Source organism: Xenopus laevis, chromosome 2L, assembly GCF_017654675.1.
Source record: "Xenopus laevis strain J_2021 chromosome 2L, Xenopus_laevis_v10.1, whole genome shotgun sequence".
Classification (NCBI taxonomy): Eukaryota; Metazoa; Chordata; class Amphibia; order Anura; family Pipidae; genus Xenopus; species Xenopus laevis.
Window position 1 is genome coordinate 12,288,438 of NC_054373.1, and position 25,623 is coordinate 12,314,060.

The 25,623-nt window shown below is 38.0% G+C and overlaps 1 protein-coding gene across 1 annotated transcript in view; it reads right to left on the reverse strand.

Moving 5' to 3' along the window:
* Positions 1-19,907, reverse strand: part of sim2.L (SIM bHLH transcription factor 2 L homeolog) — a 55,889-nt gene extending 35,982 nt beyond the window's left edge. Inside the window, exon 1 of the mRNA XM_018245910.2 lies at positions 19,056-19,907. Coding sequence (XP_018101399.1) covers positions 19,056-19,230 — 175 coding nt within the window. The 5' untranslated portion in view covers positions 19,231-19,907. The remainder of the gene's footprint in view (positions 1-19,055) is intronic.
* Positions 19,908-25,623: the final 5,716 nt, after the last annotated feature.

Below are 25,623 nucleotides of genomic sequence, written 5' to 3' on the forward strand. Positions count from 1 at the left end.
ATATATACAGTTATTTTGATATTATAAAAACTATTTCTGTATATATATATTTACATTACAATTTGGACATGTTTTATTTGTTATGGACGTGCTATGTGTTAAGATTGTATTTATATAAATTCTGTATATATAATGAATGTAGTTAATTCCATAACAAAGTTATATGAACGTGTAAAGCATTTGATAGTAGAAAGTTAGACTTTTTGTTTTAATTAATATATATATATATATATATATATATATATATATATATATATATATATATATATATATATAATAGTGAGCAGTGGATTCACGGCCCTGATTTGTACAAACACGGGATACACTTTGTTGCTGCGTGCGAGTAAAGGGTTAATGGAAGGAGGGGATGAAATGATGCGACTGCTGAGTGATTCCGTTACCCTTTATTTGTTTCCCAGTAATTACACTGATGCATCTGAGGTTGAGCTTCTGTATTGCGACGAGTAAATCAAGACATTTCTCCATTGATGCTGCTGTGTATCAGCACTGACCAGAAATACATGAAATTATTATTATTATTATTATTATTATTATTAATAATGAAATACATGAAACACTTGGCGCATTTGCCCTTTGTGACACCAGAGAAGTCCCTTAAAAGGGTTATTCACCTTTATATTAACTTCTGGAGGCCTATTTGTCAACAGTCTCTTAGTGGTTTAAAACTCATTTTCCCTAAAACCCCAGACGTCATGAAATTTATTTAAAATTTTTTTAAAATGCTCCAGCCAGGAAAAGTTGCAGAAAAGTCGCAGAAAAGTTGTGAAAACTGCAGCTTCTTCCTATTGGGATACAGGTATGGGACCTATCATACAGAATGCTCGGGACCTGGGGTTTTCCGGATAAGGGATCTTTATGCAATTTGGATCTTTATACCTTAAGTCTACTAGAAAATCATCTAAACATTAAGGGGGTTATTTAATAAACTCCGAATGCAAAAATCGCCAAAAATTTGTGATTTTATAAAATCGGACTCTTTAAAAATCACAATTTTTTTGGAATTTATTAAACCCCGACGATGGAAAAGTCCAAATTAGAAAATCTTTTGTGTTCTGTGCAATACCCCGAAGTTTTCTGAGTTTTCGAGCAAAAAAGCACAAGAAAACTGAGTTTTCGGGTGAAAAATCCAAAAAATCGTGAAAATCAGATTTTTTCCCCGCAAACAGAATTTTCGGGAAAATGTAATTATAAATAAACATAAAAACCCCGAGCAGATTTGATCAGAATTTGTAGCAGAAATGTTGAGATAAAATCAGACTTTGATAAATAACGACCTAAACCCAATAGGCTGGTTTTGCCTCCAATAAGGATTAATTATAATTTAGTTGGGATCAAGTACAAGCGACTGTTTTATTATTACACAGAAAAAGGAAATCATTTTTAAAAATTCGGATTATTTGGATAAAATGGAGTCTATGGGAGACTGTCTTTCCATAATTCGAAGCTTTCTGGATAACAGGATTTCGGATCACGGATCTCATATTTGTGTACCCAAAAACCAATAACCAAAAACCTCTAAAACAACGAATTCAAGAAATATCTTCCATTTGTAAAAGGGACATCTGCCATTAATGTCTTGGATTTATAATTGTTGCAGTTTTTGTCGCAAAATAAATCCCAGAAAAGTTGCACTTTTTTCCCGTGACATATTTTTTACATTTTTGCATTAAAATTCCCAACCTGAAAAAGCTGAGGTTTAATAAATAGTGATGAGCAAAAATTTTGTGAAAATGATGCCGTAGACTCCAACTTCAAATGAAAATTGTTGCGAGTCAAAGCATTTTGTCGCCCATAGACTTCAATGCATTTTGGCAAATTTTTCGATGTCTCGCGAATTTTCGGCGCAATGAAGCGGGTCAGATTGGCTCATCGCTAAATAAATCGTCCCCTTAGTATGTCACAGAATTGCTAATTCTAAGTAACCTTTCAATCGGTCTTCAATTTTTCTTTTTTTTTTATAGTTTTTGCATTATTTGCCTTTTTCTTCTGACTCTTTCCAACTTTCAAATGGAGTTCATTAAAATAAACAAATGGTCTGTAAGGCTAAACACTAATTATTAATGCTACATTTTATAACTCATCTTTCTATTCAGACCTCTCCTATTCATTTTCCAGTCTCTTATTCAAATCAATGCATGGTTGCTAGGGGAATTTGGACCCTAGCAACCAGACTCCTGAAATTTCAAACTGAAGAGCTGCCGAATAAAAAAAATTAAATAACTCAAAAACCAGAAAAAAAAAATGAAACCAATTGCAAATTGTCTCATAATATCACTCTCTACATCATACTAACAGTTAATTTAAAGGTAAACAACCCCTTGCACATTATTTGGGTCTCCCGTAGGCTGCTTCCCCCATACCATTTATCTGTTGGATTATTCTGCGTTGAGCTGTTCTAAATCCCAAAATATCGCAGACTTGTGCAGAGGAATAGGTAAGCTTGCTCTCTCACTCTTACAGTCTCTCTCTCTAAGACTACTAACAAATATAACAGGCTGTTCCTGCAGAATTAGCCCAATGCTGGCTTATTTGTATTGTAAACCTATATTGTCTCTAAGGGCAGAGACACACGCTCAGATTCGGGGAGATTAGACGCCCAGCGATAAATCTCCTCTTCTCCGGGCGATATGTGTGCCATCCCGTCGGTGATTTACATTCTAGCCGGCGAGAAGGCAGTTCTGGAAGATTAGTCGACCGAAGAAGAGGCTATTAATCGCCGGACTAAATCTCCCCGAATCTGAGCTTGTGTCTCTGCCCTTAGGGGAATCTGGTTGTCAAAAATGGGCCAGAATTAGTGGGCTATTACCCCTTTTCCCAGGACACAAATCACCAATAAACCGCACATTAGTATAAGAGAAGCGTGCAGCAGTTTAATAGTTAACTAGGTGTATCCATGTGGCATTAGTGGTATCATACAAGACTAATACAAATATCATTAGGTACATTGGTAAATTCCTGTATCTAATGCCACGTTAAAATCAGATCAGATAAATAAGCACGATGGGACTAAAAAGGGAGCAATCCACGTAACATTCGTACAATCTTTATATATTCATTAGGGAGATTATTGCATCAACATAATGACTATATATGGAATATATTTCATTCTATGGGGATGGGAGTCTGTCTGTTCGTTTTCCGAAATCGCCCGAAGTTGCCTCACGAGGAAACTTCGGGCGACTTCGGAAAACGAATCGCCGCGTGTGATTAGCGCAGGCGATTTTTCATTTTAGCCAGGCGCAGAGCGAGGGGAGGCATTCGGGGAGAAAAGTCGCGGCGATTAGTCGCCAGGCGACTAAAACTCCCCAAATCGCCCAGTGTGTCCCTACCCTTAGGGTCAGACTTACTTTGCACATTATTTCTTTCTATGAGCGGCAAAACAGTAACTATAGATAACAAGCAGGCTGGAGTCATCCTTTTATACATTACCAACATTTTATATTAAGGTGGAAGGTGATTTTATTAAATTGTTCAGCCTCCGTTGGGGTGGTTCACCTTTAAGGCAGAGACACACGTGGAGATTCAGGGAGATTTAGTCACCCGGCAACAAATCATCTCTCCCCGAACTGCCTTCCCTCCGGCTAGAATTGAAATCACCGGATGGCTAATCTTCCTTCTGGCTAGAATGAAAATCACCGGCGGGATGGCACTCGGAGCCTTACGTTTCCAAATTCGCCCGCAACTTTGGATGACTTCAAAAAACGAAGCGCTCCGAGCAGCCGGTGATTTAGATTGTAGCCTGCAGAACGCAGTTTGGGGAGAAGAAGAGGTGGCGGGCGACTAAATCTCCCTGAATCTCCACGGGTGTCTCTTATAGATTTTTAATTGTTTGCCTTTTCTTTCCTGGCTCTTTCCAGCTTTTCAAATCACCCATCTAGAAAACAAATGCTCTGTAATGCTGTAAATGTATTTTTATTGCAAATTTTTATCACTAACATTCATGGCATCTCCTATTCATATTCCAGTCTCTTATTCAAACCAACACATGTTGCTGGGGTGATTTAGACCTGAAATTGCAAAATAGAGAGTTGCTGAATAATAAGTGAAATAACTCCAAAAAAAAAATGAAAACCAATTGCCAATTGTTTCAGAATATCACACTCTCCAAATCATACTAAAAGTTAATTTAAAACCCTTGAATGCAGTTCCAGGGCTTAATGATTCTGTGGGGTGTTAGAGCTCAGTGCTAAATTCCTTCGGTACAGAATGGAATTCCAACACTTTCTGAGAAGCTGATGTTTTGATAAATGGGTCGATTCGTTGATTGACTGGGAAGAACATTTCAGGAAAAGTGGGTGAAATATTCACCTGGATTCCACAGCTCCGTGTTTAATAAATTGCTACTGAATGCTTTATATACAACTGATTGTTTTCATGAAAATGATGTATCTGAAAGGTTTCTCTTTTACATATGATCTTCAATGGCAAAGGCAATGACACCCACCTTGGCTTTTTCAAAATTAAACTGCTGCCAAGGGCATTGTATCTCTGTGTTTTAATGTGGATGACAAAACAGCCCATGTGTTAGAGTCCTGGGCAAGTCTGTTTTAGCAGACCCAGACATGCGCATCCGTCAGTCAACCAGGACCTGAGCACCCGCATTGCACCTATAGGTTATTCCCACCCTAACCCATCTGAACGAGGTGCTTCCCGTAGCCGTTCCCTAATTAAATAGTCTGTAAACCAGAAGTGACATCAGAAGTGGGGGTGGGAAAGGAACAAGTTGCCGGAAGTGATGTCGCTCACAGGCAAGGTCACCACGGGACTCAGTATTTTTGGGGTTGTTCACCTTTAAGTTAAATTTTGGTATGTTATAGAATGGCCTATTTTTAGCAACATTGCAATTGGTCTTCGATTTTTATTTGTTATAGTTTTGAACTAGGTTTTGATCTTTTTATTTTGCGTCATTGCAGGTTTCAGATTGAAGCCAAAAGACTATTACTCTGTAAGGCTATCATTTTCTTGTTATGGTTACTTCCCTTTCTATTCAGTCCCTCTCCTATTTCTCTTCCAGTTTCTCATTCAAACCACTGCCTGGTTGCTAGGGAAAACTGACCCCTAGCAACCGGACTGCTGCTGAAATTCCAAACTATCTAAATAAATGTGAAAAATCCATAAAAAAAATTAAAAATGAAAACCAGTTGCAAATAGTCTTAGGGGCAGATGTATCAAGGATCGAATATCGAGGGGTTAAATCCCTCGAAATTCAACTGGGGAATAGAATTGAATAGGGAATTGAGGCGAATTTACGGGCTGGCGAATAGTCGAATATTCGCCCGGCAAATAGACGCACGATCGAATATTCGATCAAAGGATTTTCATTTGATCGAATGCCTTTTTATTCGATCAAAAACTTAGAAAAGAAGCCTATGGGACTTTCCCATAGGCTTTTAAAGCAATTCAGTAGGTTTAATCTGGCGAAGTAGGCAGTCGAATGATTTTTAAAAGAGACAGTACTTCGACTATCGAATGGGCGAATAGTCGCAGCGTTTTTTCGCTCGATCTATTCGAATCATTCTACTCAGGCGAATTTACGCCAATTCGATAGTCGAGGAGCACAAAAAAACAACTCGAAATTCGAGTTTTTTCCCCTCTATTCATTCACCCGAGCTTAGTGAATATGCCCCTTAGTCTACACCATTGTAAAAGTTAATTTAAAGGAGGCCCACCCCTTCAATCAGTTCTGGCTTCTGCTACATTTTATTAGGAGTCACCCAATTCTAACAGATCTCAATAGCAAATAACTATAAAACCTGTATAATGAATGTATATACATCACACTGTTTTCAGGGGAAAACTCAAACCCCCTTTTCATTTTGAGGATCGTTTCCCTTTAACCTCACATTATCCTTCTCCATAAAATGATTTCTGCCTAAAAAGCACCAAGGAGATGACTGATCCGGTGGGAAGGAGAAATAAATATAAAAATCAATTCCAATCTGCCGACGCCGTGTTACAGAGACGCACGTGTTTATCTGCTGCCTCTGCCACAGATGTTCCATTGAAAAATACTTAATGCAAAGCAGATTTAATGGCTTAGATTTGCTCATATATATCTTTAATATACCTCTGTTTCCCCCCTACAAGTGACTGCTGCACAGACCAGACCTCTGCTTCCCACACTGTGAGGGTCGGCTCACTTGTAATTCAGGGGAGGCTCAAGCGGACACATTTCGCAACATACATGGCAGTGGCAGCAGCTATTTCTTTCAAAACTCTAATGCACCAGAATATGGCATTGAAATAGAAAAATTTATATTGGTCATTTTTGCTCCTGTCTGCAACCCTAGGTGAGTCTATCATATTGCTTGGTCCATGATACAAGCTACAATATGGTGAACAAAAGATTGAAGGGGATGGACACACTCCATGGGGTCTCTAGAAATGAGCTGTGTTTTGCTCTGCAGGCTACACAAAGTGATGCCATTAAGTAACTTATATGGTCAAAGACAGAGACTGGAAACAGTGCATAAAGATCACCTAAATGATATGATATGGCCCATAGGCTGCAAGTCATGGGGGTCTGTCCCTGAACTTGGACTCAAATCCTCCATCAGCTGTAAGTCAAGGGGATCTGTCCTAGATCTTGGACTCGACTCTTCCATCAGCTACAAATCATGGGGGTCTGTTCTAGAGCTTGGACTCGATTCTTCCATCAGCTGCAAGTCATTGGGGTCTGTTCTAGATCTTGGACTCGACTCTTCCATCAACTACAAGTCATCAGAGTCTGTCCCAGAACTTGGACTTGACTCTTACATTAACTGCAAATCATGGGGGTCTGTCCTAGATCTTGGACTCGACTCTTCCATCAGCTGCAAGTCATTGGGGTCTGGTCCTTGATCTTGGACTCAAATTCTCCATCAGGTGTAAGTCAAGGGGGCCTGTCCTAGATCTTGGACTCAACTCTTCCATCAGCCACAAATCATGGGGGTCTGTCCCAGAACACTAGAGGTGCAGCTCATATGAACTGTCGAGAATCATGAATCCACGTCTGAAAGGTTTGCTCAGTGTAGTGATACTCATCGATAGACTTGTTGGCACTAACTGATGATGAACTCTGACTATTTGTTTTACCCCTCTCTACCCACTACTTCTCTGATCTGCTTAGTCCCCAGTTATTGTCCCATGCCCACCATCTTCTACTTCACCATTACAAAGTAAAGGCTTCTGGGACTTGAAGGACCTCTTCTGCACAACTTGCCTACCACTGTGCCATCTCCAAAGTTGTATAAATAAATATATATATATATATATATATTTTTTTTTTTTTCATTTATGGACTATTTTAACAGAAGACTCCCTGATTAAACTTAGGTCAAATAGGGCTGTTGATCTGTCCTTTGTTATATCAAATTACAAAAAGCCCGTAAATGCAAGTTCAAGGCTTCCAAATTGGAAAAAAAGCAGACAAGACCCACAAAATAATTCTAAAGGCACAAAATAATGACCAACTGAATGGATGATTATGTCTCACTAGTGGCTAAAGACGAGGCTAATGTAAATACAAGTGTCTTGTGATAATGGCCATTTTTTTGGTTACTTATCGTGTATCTAAAGGTCAGTTTCTATAAAAGAGTGGAATTGTTTGGATTCTTAAATGGACACGTGTCTAATATCAGTGTGTTTCTATTATATTTTTCATCTCGTGCACTTTCAATGAGATGGGAGATTTCTATCAATGAAAATGAGTTTGAACATCTTAATAACAGGTAATATTGGTTTATAAATAAGATATCTGGTGACTAGAGCTGTGAGGGAGACGAGATTAAGAGTGAAACTGGCACTAGGGCTGTTGTTAAAGTCTCTTCTTTTTGGTTTTAATGTGCTATGTCTGTAGCATGAGGAATGTAGATATTTCCTAAGGTGAGATCCATTGCCTGTGGCCTTGCTAATGGTCTGGCCATTATGAGCAGCAGTTGTTGAGGGCAGCAGGTATTATGGGGCAAAATGGAAACAGCAGGGCAAGATGGTGACAGGTAGACGCAATGCAGATTGTCTGACAAGATTTTTACCCTCCCCTCCCCTCCTTTATTTCCTATTGAAATAGAATTCCCAGCACCCACTGACAGCTGAACAATCTCAATCAGGGGCGTAACTACAGAGGAAGCAGACCCCGTGGCTGCAGGGGGGCCCATGAGGCCCTTATTCATAAACAATTTCAATTAATATTGGTAAAACAAGTCAATCCCTAGACATTTTGGGGGCTTTAAAAACAATTTGCAATTGGGCCCAGTTATCTCACTGATCTCAATAAGAGATTAAGGACCATAGACATCTGCAGTGCTTATCCCAGAGCAATTGCCCCTTTCAATTGCCAGGAGACTGTAATTTCGCTATATTGTGCTGTAACAGGCCATAGGGGATGACTGTAAGTCAAATTGTAGGCGACTACAGAGGAAGAAGACCCTGCGGCTGCTGGGGGCCAAGGAAATAAAGGAGGCCCATGAGGCCTAAATAATGAGCAATTTCAACATATATTGGTAATAAAAGGACAACCTCTGGTTATATTGGGGGCCCTAAAATTAATTTGCTGTGGGGCCCAGTTACTCTACTGCCCATAGGCCCAATAACTAGTGACTGTCTATGGCATCTTGCTAGAAGCTTGGTTGGTTGGTGCTCCCTAGAATAGTAAACTAATTAAATGGAATAGTCTTCCACATATTGACTAATCAAGGATTCAGAGAGTTGTTTGGAGGACACATTTCTTGTTTGTGGTCTGGACTGAGGATGAATGTACAAACCTTTAGCACTGGGGTACCAACAGAGTTGGGGAACAACACAAGAATGAAACATGTTCCTGGGGGTGACAAATAAGTGCTGTGATTGGCTAGTTGGTAGCCCCTATGTGGATTGGCCTAACAGAATGACTTGCAGGAGTAAGTAAACAACCCCTATGGTATTACCAGTGCTAGTGGTTTCAGTGCACAATGAAATAAATATCTCTGCTCATCACATGAGATCACTAGTCTACAACAAGGGTAGTCACAATGGAGTGGCACATACTGTGTGTCTTCTGAAATGCACAACAAACACTGGCCATAGTGCCACATAAAAATGACTAATGTGATACATAAGCTGGTCACTGTGTCCCTGGGAATATCACTAGTGCCGGGCAAAATGAAAAAGGCGATCCGGCGATCCATCGCGCGGCGCTCGATTTCTCCTCCCTGCCTTCCTTATAGGAGATAGCAAGGGAGGACAAATCGAGTGCCGCATGATGGATCGTCGCCATGTCGCCTTTTTTGAAGAGGAGCGCAAGTGGAGTTTCTGTTTTTTTTTTTTAAATTGATGTTACTGGTCCTTTAAGACATTACCACTGGCAACTTCATTGGGATCGATGAAAGAAAATGTCCGATGTGCGTGGGATGAATTCTAGTTCACAAAATACAAAATTGGGATTAAATTGCGGCACAGCAGGCGGCCGATATGGGGAAGTCATTGGATAGGCTGTGAATTCCCCCAGGGGAATAAAATCCCAATTACTGACCCCACTCTGCACAGAGAATGGAAATACCAACTCAACACCTACAGTATTGTGTATAGAATAGAATATAGAATAACACCAAACAGAGATGTTAGAGCATACCTCCCAACTGTCCCTTTTTCGGAGGGACAGTCCCTCTTTTGACAGCTCAACCCGCAGTCCCTCATTTGTACTGGAAAGTCCCTTTTTTCTCTGCACTGAACAGCCAGAAAAAGAAACAAAGTTTCTAACTTAATTGGCTTTTAGCAGAGAGCCCAGAACAGCTAACAGGTGCAAATAAGATACTTTGTAACAATTTTGAGACACAAAAACACAGTTTAGATAAGGAGAAATATTTTCAAACTGCCAAATTCTGTAAAACGAACATGGTAATTAGGGGGTGTGGCCACAGAAAGAGGTGTGGTCAAAAAAATTGCTGCGCTACGTGCAGAAAAAAATTTGTAGTTCTTCTTTTTACTTCCAAAATGTTGGGAGGTACGGTTAGAGATGTCATATATATATATACAACAAAAGCTAGACACAGGTTGCACACCTTAAAGTTAGTTATATGACCTGGGTGCTCTAGAAAAATAATATATAAATTGTCCAAAGTACTGTATAAGTAAGTTTCTATTTAAAACAATATATGGTATGTAATATACACGTTGTATAGGTGCACCTGTTACTGTATATCATTTGCAATATACACTGTATATACAACTGTAGATGTACCTATTATATCCTACTGTCTGTTATATACACTGTGCATAGAGATATTATCAGATGTGCATAGAGATGTTATTTATAGAGGTGCCTGTTATATTCTCGTACAGTACATTCTTTGTATAAAGGTGATGGATTTATGTATTATTTGTGCTTATATAAAGCTACTTGTATACTCACCATTGTACAGTTGCTATAGCCTGTATATTGTATATAGAGGTACTTGCTACATACTGTTTGCTGACCATAAAGATACTCACTTTTGCATCCCATGTTTTGTTGCTGTTCATTGTGCACAAAGGTATTTTATCTGTACATTGTATAAAAATGTATAATATCCAGGCCATTGTGCATCAATGTATTTATTACAGGCATAAGATCCGTTATCCGGAAACCCATTATCCAGAAGGCGCCAAATTACGGGAAGGCCGTCTCCCATAGACTCCATTTTAATTAAATAATTCAAATATGTAAAACGATTTCCTTTTTCTGTGTAATAATAAAACAGTAGCTTGTAATTGATCATAACTAAGATATAATGGGTTTTTTTTCTTTATTGTTTGTGGTGTTTGAGCTTTTTATTCAGCAGCTCTCCAGTTTTCAGTTTCAGCCACCTGGTTGCTAGGATCCAAATTCCCCTAGCAACCATGCATTGGCTGAAAAGACACTGGAATATGAAGAGGCCTGAATAGAAAGATGAGTAATAAAAAGTAGCAATAAACATATAATTGTAGCCTTACAGAGCATTTGTTTTTTAGATGAGGTCAGTGACCCCATTTGAAAGCTGGAAAGAATAATTCAAAAACTATACAAAATAATAATAATGAAAACCAATTGAAAAGTTGCTTAAAATTGGCCATTTTACAACATTCCCATTGTATAAAAGTTAACTTAAAGGTGAACTACCCCTTTAATATTTAAATGATTTTCCAAATGACAAAAAGATCCCTTATCCAGAAAACCCCATGTCCTGCGTATTCTGCATAACAGGTCTCCTTAGATGTTATGTTTTTAGTATAGATGTACTTACTATAACCTTATGTATAGATGTTCTTATTATACCCTATACTGTGCTGATAGTTGTGTTTATTATATATATATATAATACATGCTTCCTATATACCCTGTATCTTCTGTATAGATTTGCTGTACATTATGTATAGATGTTTGTTGATCCAGTAGCTGTTGTACAGTTGCACTAACCCTGTGTCTCATAACTTACACATCCTAAATATATTATATATATATATATATATATATATATATATATATAAAAGCCATGAATATCTTGTAATTTATTTCCATATAAACGGTGAGTTCTGATGTCATCAGTTATAAACGGTGAGTTCTGATGTCATTTCTGTCACATGACTCACTGAAACATGTGTATTATAATAAATAAAGTACCCCCAGTTGCAAAATATGAGGATATTAGAAGTTACCTTGGAGTTCCATGACCTGTATAAAAACACTCAGCCTTCGGCCTCATGTTTTTATATGGTCATGAAACTCCTCGGTAACTTATAATATCCTTATATTTTACAATAGGGGGTACTTTATTCACTATATCCACATAAATGACTCACCACTCACAGGACTTGCTTAAAAGACTGGTAACATAAATGTATCATTTCTTTTTAACAAAAAAAACCCCACCAAGACAGTTTTCACTTTTAATTCACAAAGCTTTTATTAAGAAATGATCTAGCAATTCTCCGCTTGCGCTCCTCTTCAAAAACGCGACAGGGTGTGGCGCTCGATTTCTCCTCCCTGCCTTCTATAGGAGATAGCCAGGGAGGAGAATTCGAGAGCCGCACGATGGATTGTCGCCGTTTTTGAAGAGGAGCGCAAGCGGAGAATCGGTAAGTAATTTCTTAATAAAAGCTTTGCGAATTAAAAGTGAAAACTGTCTTGGTGTTATTTTTTCGGTAAAAAGAAACCAATTTTTTCAAATATAAAAAAAAATGATGTTACTGGTCCTTTAAAAAATGAAAAAAATCCTTTTTATCGTGCAAAATCAACGTTTCAGTCACACATGTAGACCTTTATGAAGATATATATATATATATATACTTTATTCACTCTATATATATATATATATATATATATATATATATAACCTTATGTATAGATGTTCTTATTATACCCTATACTGTGCTGATAGTTGTGTTTATTATATATATATATAATACATGCTAGTGAATAAAGTACCCCCTCTTGTAAAATATAAGGATATTAGAAGTTACCGAGGAGTTTCATGACTGTATAAAAACACAAGGCCGACGAAGGCTTATACAGGTCATGGAACTCCGAGGTAACTTCTAATATCCTCTTATTTTGCAACTGGGGGGTATTTTATTTATTATAATACACAAGTTTCAGTGAGTCATGTGACAGAAATGACATCAGAACTCACCGTTTATAACTGATGACATCAGAACTCACCATTTATAAGGATATAATTTACAAGATACTCATGGCTTTTGTGTATTATATATATATATGGTCATGGGCAGCACGTGCAGAGACTTGTGTAGAACAGAGCGCTCCGTATAAAGGTATAAAGGACACAAAACGAATCTCATGATGAAATAAGAAATAAAACAGTTGATTGTGTGTGTTTGCCAATATCTATACTTGTTTGCTGTTTGCCAGTGTTTATAAATACGGAGAAACCTCACGGAGGAGCCTCACACTGTGCGACACAACTGCCCGAGCCTTTTGCGTCTTTTGCGTCTTTTCGCGATACTTGTCCCCTCCCCAGTGGTTGGACATTGGGTGTGTGTGTGAGATGGGAATGGGAAACCCTCATTATAATCAAATAATTAGTGAGAAATTAAATGGTTCCCACTGTCAGTGTCTGACTCTGCCCCAATTTAATGTCAGTGCGGATAAAGGGGCAAATAACATCAAACACATGAATTTATTGCCTTTCCCTCTACACCCGGGAACCTCAGAATCCTCCGCTTATATTTGTGTCTGTGTCAGTCGAACTGCAGCCTGCACTGCCTTTCAGAGAGTTCTGTCAGGACCCGCCGCTAAATCCACATTCCCGAGATATGGGAAACAAGAGACAAGTGGATGTGGTGATAGAAAATGCAGTGACAGTGTCATTGACACTTATTATAAGACTCGTACTGAGCGATCCTCACTGGAACATTGTAACCCGCGGAGCCACCACGTGTAAGTGTGAGTGTGTAAGAGCAGAGTTGTGCATTCAGCTCATAAATGATACCAGGGCTTGTAGCCCAATTATAGATCTGTATAAACAAGCCATGGTGGGGTCTCTGTGTTCTGCTGCCCTGTACAGATTCCAAGCAGACTCCTGGCACACACAGGGTTAAATAAGAGCAGGATGAGAATTATTATACTCAAGTATCAGAAATTCTGAATATTTGTCACTTGCATCTCCCTCACACATTCTTTCCGACCCTATAAATAAAAATATATCCCCCTCTCCCCTCTGCTCCCAATATATATATATATATACTGTGTATTCCCTCCTGCCAACGTTTCACTTCCCCTACACTGATAAATATTCACACTGTCTGTCTATATCTATTTGTATGATTATCTATCTATCTATCATCTATCTATTTGTATGTCTATAGCTATCTGTATATTAATCTATCATCTATACATTAATCTATCTATCTATCTATCTATCTATCTATCTATCTATCTATCTATCTATTAATCTATTATCTCTTTATCTATCTATTTGTATGTCTATAGCTATCTGTCTATTAATTTATCTATCAATTAACCTATCATCTATATATTAATCTATCTGTCTGTCTGTCCGTCTGTCTATTTATCTGTATGTCTATATCTATCTGTCTATTAATATATCATCTATATATTAATCTATCTATCTATCTATCTATCTATCTATCTATCTATCATCTATCTATTTATCTATCTATTAATCTATCTAGCTATTAATCTATCATCTATTTATCTATCTATTTGTATGTCTATAGCTATCTGTTTATTCATTTATCTATCAATTAACCTATCATCTATATATTAATCTATCTATCTATCTATCTATCATCTATCTATCTATCTATCTATCTATCTATCTATCTATCTATCATCTATCTATCTATCTATCTATCATCTATCTATCTATCTATCTATCTATCTATCTATCTATCTATCTATCTATCTATCATCTATCTATCTATCATCTATCAATCTATCTATCTATCATCTATCTATCTATCTATCTATCTATCTATCTATCTATCTATCTATCTATCTATCATCTATCTATCTATCATCTATCTATCTATCTATCTATCTATCTATCTATCATCTATCTATTTATCTATCTATTAATCTATCTAGCTATTAATCTATCATCTATTTATCTATCTATTTGTATGTCTATAGCTATCTGTTTATTCATTTATCTATCAATTAACCTATCATCTATATATTAATCTATCTATCTATCTATCTATCTATCTATCTATCTATCATCTATCTATCTATCTATCTATCTATCTATCTATCTATCTATCTATCTATCATCTATCTATCTATCTATCTATCTATCTATCATCTATCTATCTATCTATCTATCTATCTATCTATCTATCTATCTATCATCTATCTATCTATCTATCTATCTATCTATCTATCTATCTATCTATCTATCATCTATCTATCTATCTATCTATCTATCATCTATCTATCTATCTATCTATCTATCATCTATCTATCTATCTATCTATCTATCATCTATCTATCTATCTATCTATCTATCTATCTATCTATCAATCTATCTATCTATCTATCATCTATCTATTTATCTATCTATTAATCTATCTAGCTATTAATCTATCATCTATTTATCTATCTATTTGTATGTCTATAGCTATCTGTTTATTCATTTATCTATCAATTAACCTATCATCTATATATTAATCTATCTATCTATCTATCTATCTATCTATCTATCTATCTATCTATCTATCTATCTATCTATCTATCTATCTATCTATCTATCATCTATCTATCTATCTATCTATCTAATCTATCTGTCTATCATCTATTTGTACAGTTATCTGTGTATTTATCGCTTTTCTTCATCAGTTTGTCTTTCTACGGTCTGTCTGTCTGGCACTGACAAAAAGAAGAGTTTTCGCTCATCGGGCGATTAATGTTGCCAACAACCTACTGAAATGTCACCAATAATAATCTCATTTTATACCATGAATTTAGGTTGTTGTTGTTTTTTTTATAACCATAAATGCTGCAAAATAGAAATACTGTCAATTTCTATGAATCAGTGGTATGATTTGTTTTCTTTTCTCTCTCTCAGCTTTCCACAAAATAATCCAGAATGATTAAATAAATACATATATATATCTATAGGAATGCCATTTGATTGTAACAGTTTCCCAAGAGACACTTGGCACTATTAATATTAATATTGTTTCATGTAACCCATTAGTGGCCTGTGAAGAAATCCATGTTTTTCCTGGAATGGAGGGAGAAATAATTTATATTCTAATCCCAGTAAAATCTCTTGAAAGCAGATCGGACAAAGGAAAGGATTTGGGTTTATTTAAACAGTAGCGGAACATTAACCAGACTTTAATTCCGTGGGTCCCAAACACTTTCTTCCCCCTCTGGGTACAAATCGCTGGTGTTTCTCTAATCTTGTCCCATTATCTTCTGCCTGAAATCTCCTGATCGATAAATCCCTAAATCATTCCACAGATGATGCGACATCGTTGGAAGAATTTCACTTTTTGGCCTTAATTACCGACTGTACCGAGTGTTTAATGATTATTTAGCTCTGTATTAAACTCACTGCAATTATGTCTAATCTAAAAATACAAAGCGACCACACACGTTAGATTCGATTAAAGGTTCAACTAACAATTAATACATCTAGATATAAAGATAAATATAAATATATGTATATGTAAATACTATATATATCTATATCTATATCTATCTATATATATATATATATATATATCTATATCTATATATATATTTAAAATACATATATATAGATGTATGATTTATATATATATATATATATATATATATATATATATATATATATATATATATATAAAATTATCATTTATATACATAATGTATATTCATAGTATATAATATACATAATATATATATATATATATATTTTTAACTAAAATAATATATATATATAGATATAGATATATATAGATATATATACAATTGTCTGATTTATATAATTATATATATTCGTTAGTAATATATGCAATTGTTTGTAGTACAAAAATATATCTAATGTAGGTACAAATTATTTTTTATACTAGAATCACTAAGCGCTTCCAACAAAGGAAAACAAACGAAACAGTGATCCGCAGAGCTTGCAATTATTATAGGAGAACGTTAAATCCTGCGGCAGTTTGTGGCATAACCAGGGAGTTTCAGCAAATTGTTTTTCTCCAGTGTTTTTCTCTACAGAACTTGTCTCTGGGAGGGAGAGTTATTACTGCAGGGTGTTTATAGGAAGGAAGAAAATCATTTGCGAATGAAATGGGCCATTAAAGGCACCGACTCATCAGTCACTTTAGCCATTAGGCCTTGTGCCGCCGAAACCATAGATCACTTTAAATCATTAGCCTTTAAATTACCGTCCAATTATATCGCCCGATTTGTCCTCTGGATAATAATAACCCGCGAGTCACATTGTAATAAACCGAATAATCATCTGATTTCGCGCTAAAGAAATAGTTTTTTTTTTGTTGCGTGTGATTTGTGATTTGAAACAGTTTTTGCTACTCGGGGCACATTACAACATTTCTCTTATATCAGCTGTTCTCATATTACATTTATTATTAACAATTCATTTATTGGATTAATAGAAATAATAATAAAAAAAATAATCCTCATAATAAAAATGTAATTTGCATTATTCGTATTAAACAGCATTTCGGTAAGAACATTGCCTGTTTATGCGCGTGTAAATCTATATCTCTATCCGCAGACCCATAAATATAAATATATATATATAATTTAAATGACATTTCTTAAAGAACATACGAAAATTATTTTATGTTATTTTTGCTATTATATTTGTTAATGACACAAGATAACACGAACTAATTTTTCCTGATACAATACACATTAAACAAACAAAAAATAAATAAATAAATAACAAGGATTAAATATAGGTAAGAAGTTAGTGTCAGAGGGCAGTTTGTACATAAAGATAAATTATATTTAATGAAGAAAATAACACTAGGACAGTAGGTTACAGGGAGGTAGGAATAATTTCTCATTATATATATATATATATGTATATATATATATATATATATGTATATATATATATATATATTTCACTGTAACATTAACCCTGTCCTTAGTAGCAAGGCCACACTAGAATCACGAAGTCCAAGATTGCACTAGACTAGAGCATTTTCTAGGGAATAATGGAATTATCTAAGCAGAAACAGTATTCAAATTGCATTAAAAGACTCTAGGTATGCAGTGAGGTTTCACTATCTAGGCGCTAAATTTGCGCCTAAACAGTATCTATTCGATTAAGGTTGGAAATAAAGCAAATAAAGTTACAAAATGTAGGAAATAAGGTTTCACTAGTGACAAAATTTAGGTAATAAGGTTTTATTACTGACAAAATGTAGGAAATAAGGTTTTACTATTGATCATTTACGAAGTAAGGTTTCACTAGGGACAAAATGTAGGAAATGAGGTTTCACTAGTGACAATTGAGGAAATATGGTTTCATTATTGACAAAATGTAGGAAATAAGGTTTCACTATTTATAATCTAAGAAATAAGGTTTCACTAGAGACAAAATATAGGAAATAAGTTTTCACTATTGATAATCTAGGAAATAAGGTTTCAATATTGACAAAATGTAGGAAATAAGGTTTCACTATTGATTATCTAAGAAATAAGGTTTCACTAGTGACAAAATGTAGGAAATAAGATTTCACTTTTGATTATCTAAGAAATAAGGTTTCACTAGGGACAAAATGTAGGAAATAAGGTTTCACTAGTGACAATCTAGGAAATAAGGTTTCAGTATTGACTTAATGTAGGAAATAAGGTGTTACTAGTTATATAATGTAGGAAACAAGGTTTCACTAGTGATATAATGTAGGAAACAAGGTTTCACTAGTGATATAATGTAGGAAACAAGGTTTCACTAGTGATATAATGTAGGAAACAAGGTTTTACTAGTGATATAATGTAGGAAACAAGGTTTCACTAGTGATATAATGTAGGAAACAAGGTTTCACTAGTGATATAATGTAGGAAACAAGGTTTCACTAGTGATATAATGTAGGAAACAAGGTTTCACTAGTGATATAATGTAGGAAACAAGGTTTCACTAGTGATATAATGTAGGAAACAAGGTTTTACTAGTGATATAATGTAGGAAACAAGGTTTCACTAGTGATATAATGTAGGAAACAAGGTTTCACTAGTGATATAATGTAGGAAACAAGGTTTCACTAGTGATATAATGTAGGAAACAAGGTTTCACTAGTGATATAATGTAGGAAATAAGGTTTTACTAGTGATATAATGTAGGAAACAAGGTTTCACTAGTGATATAATGTAGGAAACAAGGTTGCAGTAGTGAGGTATGTAGTAGGCAATATAATTTTTTAAGAAATTGTCCAGCTGCCTTTGCCTTAGTTCTACTAGATCCTGAATATGTTGCCCTGGATAGTGAGAATGTCCATAGACACACAGTATATATATATATATATCTAGGCAATGGGTTAGAGGGTGATTGAAGGGACAGGGAGTTGGCGCAGGTGGGGAGCAGGGAGTTGCGGGTCGGGGACAAGAGACTGACCGTTGGGGAAGACGGCTCTCATCTTCAGGTAACTGCTGGTGAGGCGGATGATGGAGGCTTTGTCCAGTTGGGAGGTGATGGCCGAGGGGAGAGGCAAGAGTTTCGCCAGTTCATAGAACTCCCCATTCTCCTTCTCTCTGCGCGTTTTCGCTGCGTTCTTGGATTTCTCCTTCATGTCGGTGATCGGGGGAGTTCGGCAGTGGAACGGGCATAATAATAATAATTATAGTAATAATAATAACCCCCTACTCCTCCTTCTCTCTCACACGCTGCGTCCCACCATCATCTTCATCATCATCATCAGGACTGGGGGTCGCGCTTTATAAACATTCCCTGACAAACTCCCCGCGGGACCCTTCTCCCATGACAACTGGATTCTCTATCAGATCAAATCTCCGCTCTCAGAGGGTCGGCGCATCCTCACGCCGGAGCTTCAGGTAGAAGGTGGAAGAGCCGATTCCGTGACGTGTGGGGGGAAAGTACCTGAACCGGGGCCCCTAAATGTCGGGCTGAATATGTGACAGTCAGGAGTGGCCTCAGGCCGGGGTTGCACAAGGGGGTCGGGGAGTATCGGATCAGAGCTGAGAGGAGCCCCAGTAAAAGGCCAGAGATAAGAGCCGACACCTCCCTCCCCACAGCTCAGCCATTCAGTCTGTGGGACGAATCTCCCGTGCGACCCCTCCCAGCGCTCCGAGGCTTCTCCCCACTCCCAGGCACGACCCAGAGAGAAGCCTCGACTCCCCGCACCGCAGCCAATGGGAGTGGACTGAGTCACGTGTCGGGGAGAGGAGGCAGCAGCCAACTAAGGGCACCTCGGACACGCGTGGGTTAATTCCAGTGGGGGGGGGGGAGAGATGGAAGAAGAACAAATCCCACTCACTCTTGTTCTCACTTATATATGAGATTTATTAATTTAATTATTAATCACACACATTCCCCATTTATATAATAAATACTTATATTTATATTCACTAATGTTCTCAGAATCACACACAGTACAAATCAATAGAAATAAATAGAAATAAAGAAATAGATATTAATCACTAAATGACACTCACTGAATCCTTTACCACTGACCTTATTCCAATATGCAATTGTTGTCCCTGTGTATAAAATACAATGTGAAGTCAGGGGGTGTCCGTGAGCTCAAGGTGTCGGGGTCGGGGAGTCTCACTGACTGGGGTCGGAGAATCAGGTACAAGGTGGCAGCGCTGATTGAGTGATGTCTGTGTGTGGGGGGGAGTATCTGATGTGAATCACAGGCCCTACATCTCAGGCTGAATGTCTGACAGTCAGGGGGGCTCTGGGTCGGCAGTGTCGGACTGGGACAACAGGGACCCACCCAAAAAAAAAAAGTCTCTTTTCTTTACATACTATAACCTATTATTCCATCTATTTAGCCTCTTTATTCTCATGGAAATAGGGAATAGCCATGAAATAGGCCAAATGTTTAGAAGCTGGAGGGCTCACTGACACCTGGGCCCACTGGGAGTTTTCCTGGTATCCCGGCGCTGGGCCAGTCCGACACTGTGGGTTGGGGTCGCACAAGGGGGTCGGGAGGGAGGTATTGGATCTGAGAGAAGAGAAGCCTTATAGTCTCATAGCAATTTCCTTTATTATTATTTAGGGGAAAGTAACCCTCCTGTCTTTTCCTTGTCTGATGGAAATACAGTGAGAAGAAGCGCTGCACATGTATCATGGGGCCCAGGCACAATTATAACTCACACTTTATTATTCACCTCTTGCCCCGGAGCAGACGAGTGCAGTTTTGTGCCCTGTAATAGTGAATGAGAACTCCCCACATGTCCCCCCTCATTCATCATCAGCAATGGGACCAGTCCCTGGATCAACTTGTACTATGAGCTATCTCCCATATCCCTGTATTCCCTCACTTGCTAAACACCATCCAACCCCTTCTTATACCTATCTAATGTATCAGCCTGTACCACTGATTCAGGGAGACAATTCCACATCTTCACAGCTCTCACTGTAAAAAACCCCTTCCGAATATTTAGGCGGAACCTCTTTTCTTCTAATCGGAATGGGTGACCTTGTGTCAGCTGGAAAGACCTACTGGTAAATAAAGCATTAGAGAGATTATTATATGATCCCCTTATATATTTATACATAGTTATCATATCACCCCTTAAGCGCCTCTTCTCCAGCGTGAACATCCCCAATTTGGCCAGTCTTTCCTCATAGCTAAGATTTTCCCTTTACCAGCTTAGTTGCCCTTCTCTGTACCCTCTCTAATACAATAATGTCCTGTTTGAGTGATGGAGACCAAAACTGTACGGCATATTCTAGATGGGGCCTTACCAGTGCTCTATACAGTGGAAGAATGACCCCCTCCTCCCGTGACTCTATGCCCCTTTTAATACAGCTCAAGACCTTATTTGCCCTTGATGCTGCTGACTGTATCAAGAATAAAATGGGGCTGATGTTTGTGACCCGGTTCCTCTAAATCCCAGAGGAATCAGTGTGACCCAGGCCAGGGTTTTAATTTCTCTCCTCACTTAAAGGGCATGTAATGGCAAAAAAAAAATAAATAACAAAACCACATTTTTACTTTCTTTAATGAAAAAGAAACCTATCTCCAATATACTTTAATTAAAAAAATGTGTAAGATTTTTATAAGAAACCTGACTGTATGCAGTGAAATTCTCCCTTTATTTACTGCTGTGGATAGGAATTGTCAGACGGTCCCTAACTGCTCTGCAGGGAAACAATCATACTTATGAACAGCAGGGGGAGCCCCCGCCTTACTTCCCAGCCATGCAGAACTCAAGCAGCTTTGTTTGTTTCCCTGTTTTGATAATTTATGACGATCCCTAAGCAGCCCAGACCACACTGAGCATGTGCACAGTCTTGGTCTTGCAAAGATGTATAACAAAGTTACAAGATGGTGACCCCCTGTGGCCAACTTTGAAAGCATAAATCATTTGTTTGATTAGGCTTGTGGTGCAGTAAGTTCATGTTTATGTTTAGTTTACAAAATACAGCATTTCTAGCCTTATTCTATTTTAGACTTTACATGCCCTATAACCTCTTTATTAGGGATGGGCAAATAAATTAGGCAGGCACGATTTCACAGCGAATTTCCATGATTCGCTGGCTCCGAATAAATGAGTTAAACTGCAGCGAAAAAAATCCGACGTGTTGGAAAATTTTCAGCACACGTCATAATAGTCTAGTGCATTTACATCGCGCATCAAAATTATCCGGATGCCATTGATTTTAATACACTTGGCCAAAATAGTCGCATGTATAACAAGTGTCATGGAATTTTGACGCCCAATGACTCCGATGTGTTTCTCCAATTTTTACTTCCATTCTACCAGCTATTCTTCCATCAATTTCGCCTCTTTTTTTTTCCCCATGTAGAAACAGGAGCTGACCATGAAATGTGCCAAATAATTAGAAGCAGGAGGGCCCACTGAGAGTTTTCCAGGTATCCTGGTGGGCCAGTAAACACTGTACGGGGGGAATCCTCTGCAACTACAATATATATTCTGTATCACAGGGGTGTAACTATTAGGGATGCACCGAATCCAGGATTCAGATCGGGATTCGAACAGGATTCAGCCTTTTTCAGCAGGATTTGTATTCAGCCAAATCTTTCTGCCTCGCCAAACCGAATACGAATCCTCATTTGCATATGCAAATTAGGGGGTGGGAGGGAAAGCTCGTGACCTTTTGTCACAAAACAAGGAAGTAAAAAATGTTTTCCCTTTCCCACCCCTAATTTACATATGCAAATTAGGATTTGGTTCAGTATTTGGCCGAATCTTTCGCAAAGGATTCGGGGGTTCGGCCTATCCAAAATAGAGGATTTGGTGCATCCCTAGTAACTACAGAGGAAGCAGACCCTGTGGCTGCAGGGGTACCAGGAGGTGTAGGAGCCCCATGAGGCCCTAATTTATATACAGTTTTAATAAATGTTGGAAAAACAAGTCATCCACTAAATATTTTGGGGGCCTGAAAAATAATTTGCTGTGGGGCCCAGTAATATCTAGATAATATTTGGTTACGTCACTGCTGTATCACATTATTGCTCACGAGATAATCCAGGACGTTGAGTCTGTTATGAATAAATAAAAAGAGTCATTTTATTTCCCCAGAATGACTGGCCACTCCCCCAGTAACCTCACACCCACCTGGAAATACTAAAGGGACCCCATTGTGGTCTGTCCCTGAGACAATGGCTGCTTGGGCAAAGCTAAAAACACAGAAGTCTCCTGTTATGGGAATCAGGGAAGTCTGGGAGAAACAAGGCAAATGAAAAATAAATATATTTTTAATATTCATAGAAAAAATAAAGATATAGGGGCCCTATAATATTGGTAGGGACCTTGTCATTGATACTGATTCTATATTTTATGTGGTTCAGTTCAGATTGGCAGAGGGGAGCCCAAATATGACCATGTAGTAGTTGTTCCCAGAGGGGGAATCCTGATGCCAGTCCTGTTATTGGAACTTGTCAGTGGCCCAGTAAATGTTTTCCATTGAGTTGATCCGAGTGAGATCAGATTCCTACTCCCCCCACAAGCCAATAAATCCAGGGTGGGAATTATCTTCCTAAAGTGAAATCCTGAAATCTTACTCTTCTTACCCCCATAGCCCAGTGTGAATTGTTTGGCCAATGGGCTCTACGCTAATTTTTCAAGGTGATTTGAATGTAAAATCCCTGTGTCAGTGAGTGTAACGGAGATCAGAAGGGAGGCGGGGCCTATATCTACCTGTCCCATGTAATGGATCCCACTAGTACACCTGTTACTTTCCTGCCTGCAGCTCATAGGGACCGGGGCGGTGGGGCCAAAAGGTTCCACATTTGAAAATGCCCAAAGTCCAATGACCTGGGTATCCCATTGTTACCTGCTCCACTCACATGCACACACAGGGGGTTATTTATAAACATCGGGCAAATTTGCACCTGTGCAATAACCCTTGGCAACTATTGATGGGCGAATTAAATCGCCTTGCGCGAATTTTCGGCAATGGCAAATAAATTCTCGAATCTTGCCGGCATCAAAAAATTTTGGACACGTGTCGGAAAAGTCACTTGTGTCAAAATTTTCGAGTTTCATGATTTTTTTCGCAATTTTTTTCCGTTTACGAATTTCACAGGAAATTTGTGAATTTTACGGTGAAGCGAAATGGGAGAAATTCGCTCCATCAGATGATGGATTTCAGTGTTCAACCTGCAGCCGGCTGAAAAAAGCTAATCACTGATTGGTGGCTAAGGGTTACTGCCCGGGGCAAATTTGCCCAGTGTTTATAAATGAGCCTAGAGTGACATTAATTAGCCTTATTTCCTAAATCCATCTGCATCCAACTGACAGTAAATGAGACAAGATTCTGTGGAATCTCACTGGCAGAACCAGCAGTACATTTACTGGGTTTTCAGGGGTACAGCCAATGTCGGACTGGCCCACCGGGATACCAGGAAAACTCCCGGTGGGCCCAGGTGTCAGTGGGCCTCTTGCCTCTAACAATTTTGTCTATTTCATGGTCATTCCCTATTTATGGGAAAAAGAGGATTAATAATGGAAGAATAGAGTATAGTATGTAGAGATACCAGGAGAATAAAGAGGTTGAGTGAGGAGAGGAGGTATAGTAGTTTGGAAAGTGGGCCCATGGTCTAAGGTTTTCTGGTGGTCCCCTGGCATCCCAGTCCGATACTGGGTACAGCTGGGCAGGGGTAACCATAGCTGAATTTATACATAGGGAACCTCTAGGCCGGGACCTCTTGTTGCCCCATTTCCCCTTCAGCTTTCCCCATTTATATGTGTGCGCCCATATTCACAAGACTTATCTCGTCGGTATGTCACCCCTAAAACTCTGCCGCCCCAGGCCTGGGCCTTTGTGACTTTCCACAAATCTGGGGTTCACTCTGGGATCTTTCAGCAGATAAGTAATGAGTAAAACACCCCGTGTCCCTGGACACATTATAAATACTTTGAAAAGGACATAAACACTGTAACTGATGCACTTGATTCATGTTGGAGGAGTGTGTGCACTTGTGTATATGTATTTGTGTGTTTGTGCTGCTATGGGGCAGATTTATTATGTGGTGTAAAAAAATGGCGGAATAATTTGCCACATATTGCCAGGCATTAAATTACATAAATCTCTTTATGTGCATTTTATTGAGCAACTTCCACCGGAATTTACTTACTTGCAAAGGTCTGAATCAGTGTAAAATAATCTGGTATCAGCCAATCAGTAAGTGCCCCAGCAGGCACAAAATGCGTTAGGTCTTGTCTCTGATGTCCTAATAAATTTTTAAATTTTTTTAACTGATTGACTTATTATTGTTGGAGGTACTCACATCTCTCTTTTGAAATATTGTCTTAAAATAATCTGGTGGCAAATCTGCCATCACATGGAGTAAAATAATACATTGCTCTTTACATTGTTTTATGGGGAATTTCATTTTACACAGAGTAATCAATAGGCCCTTATTTGTATATGTGGAACTGGTTGTGTATATGTGTATGTACAGTATATATGTGTGTGTGTGTATATCGGGGTGCAATTGTTGGCACATTAGATGTACCCATCAGCT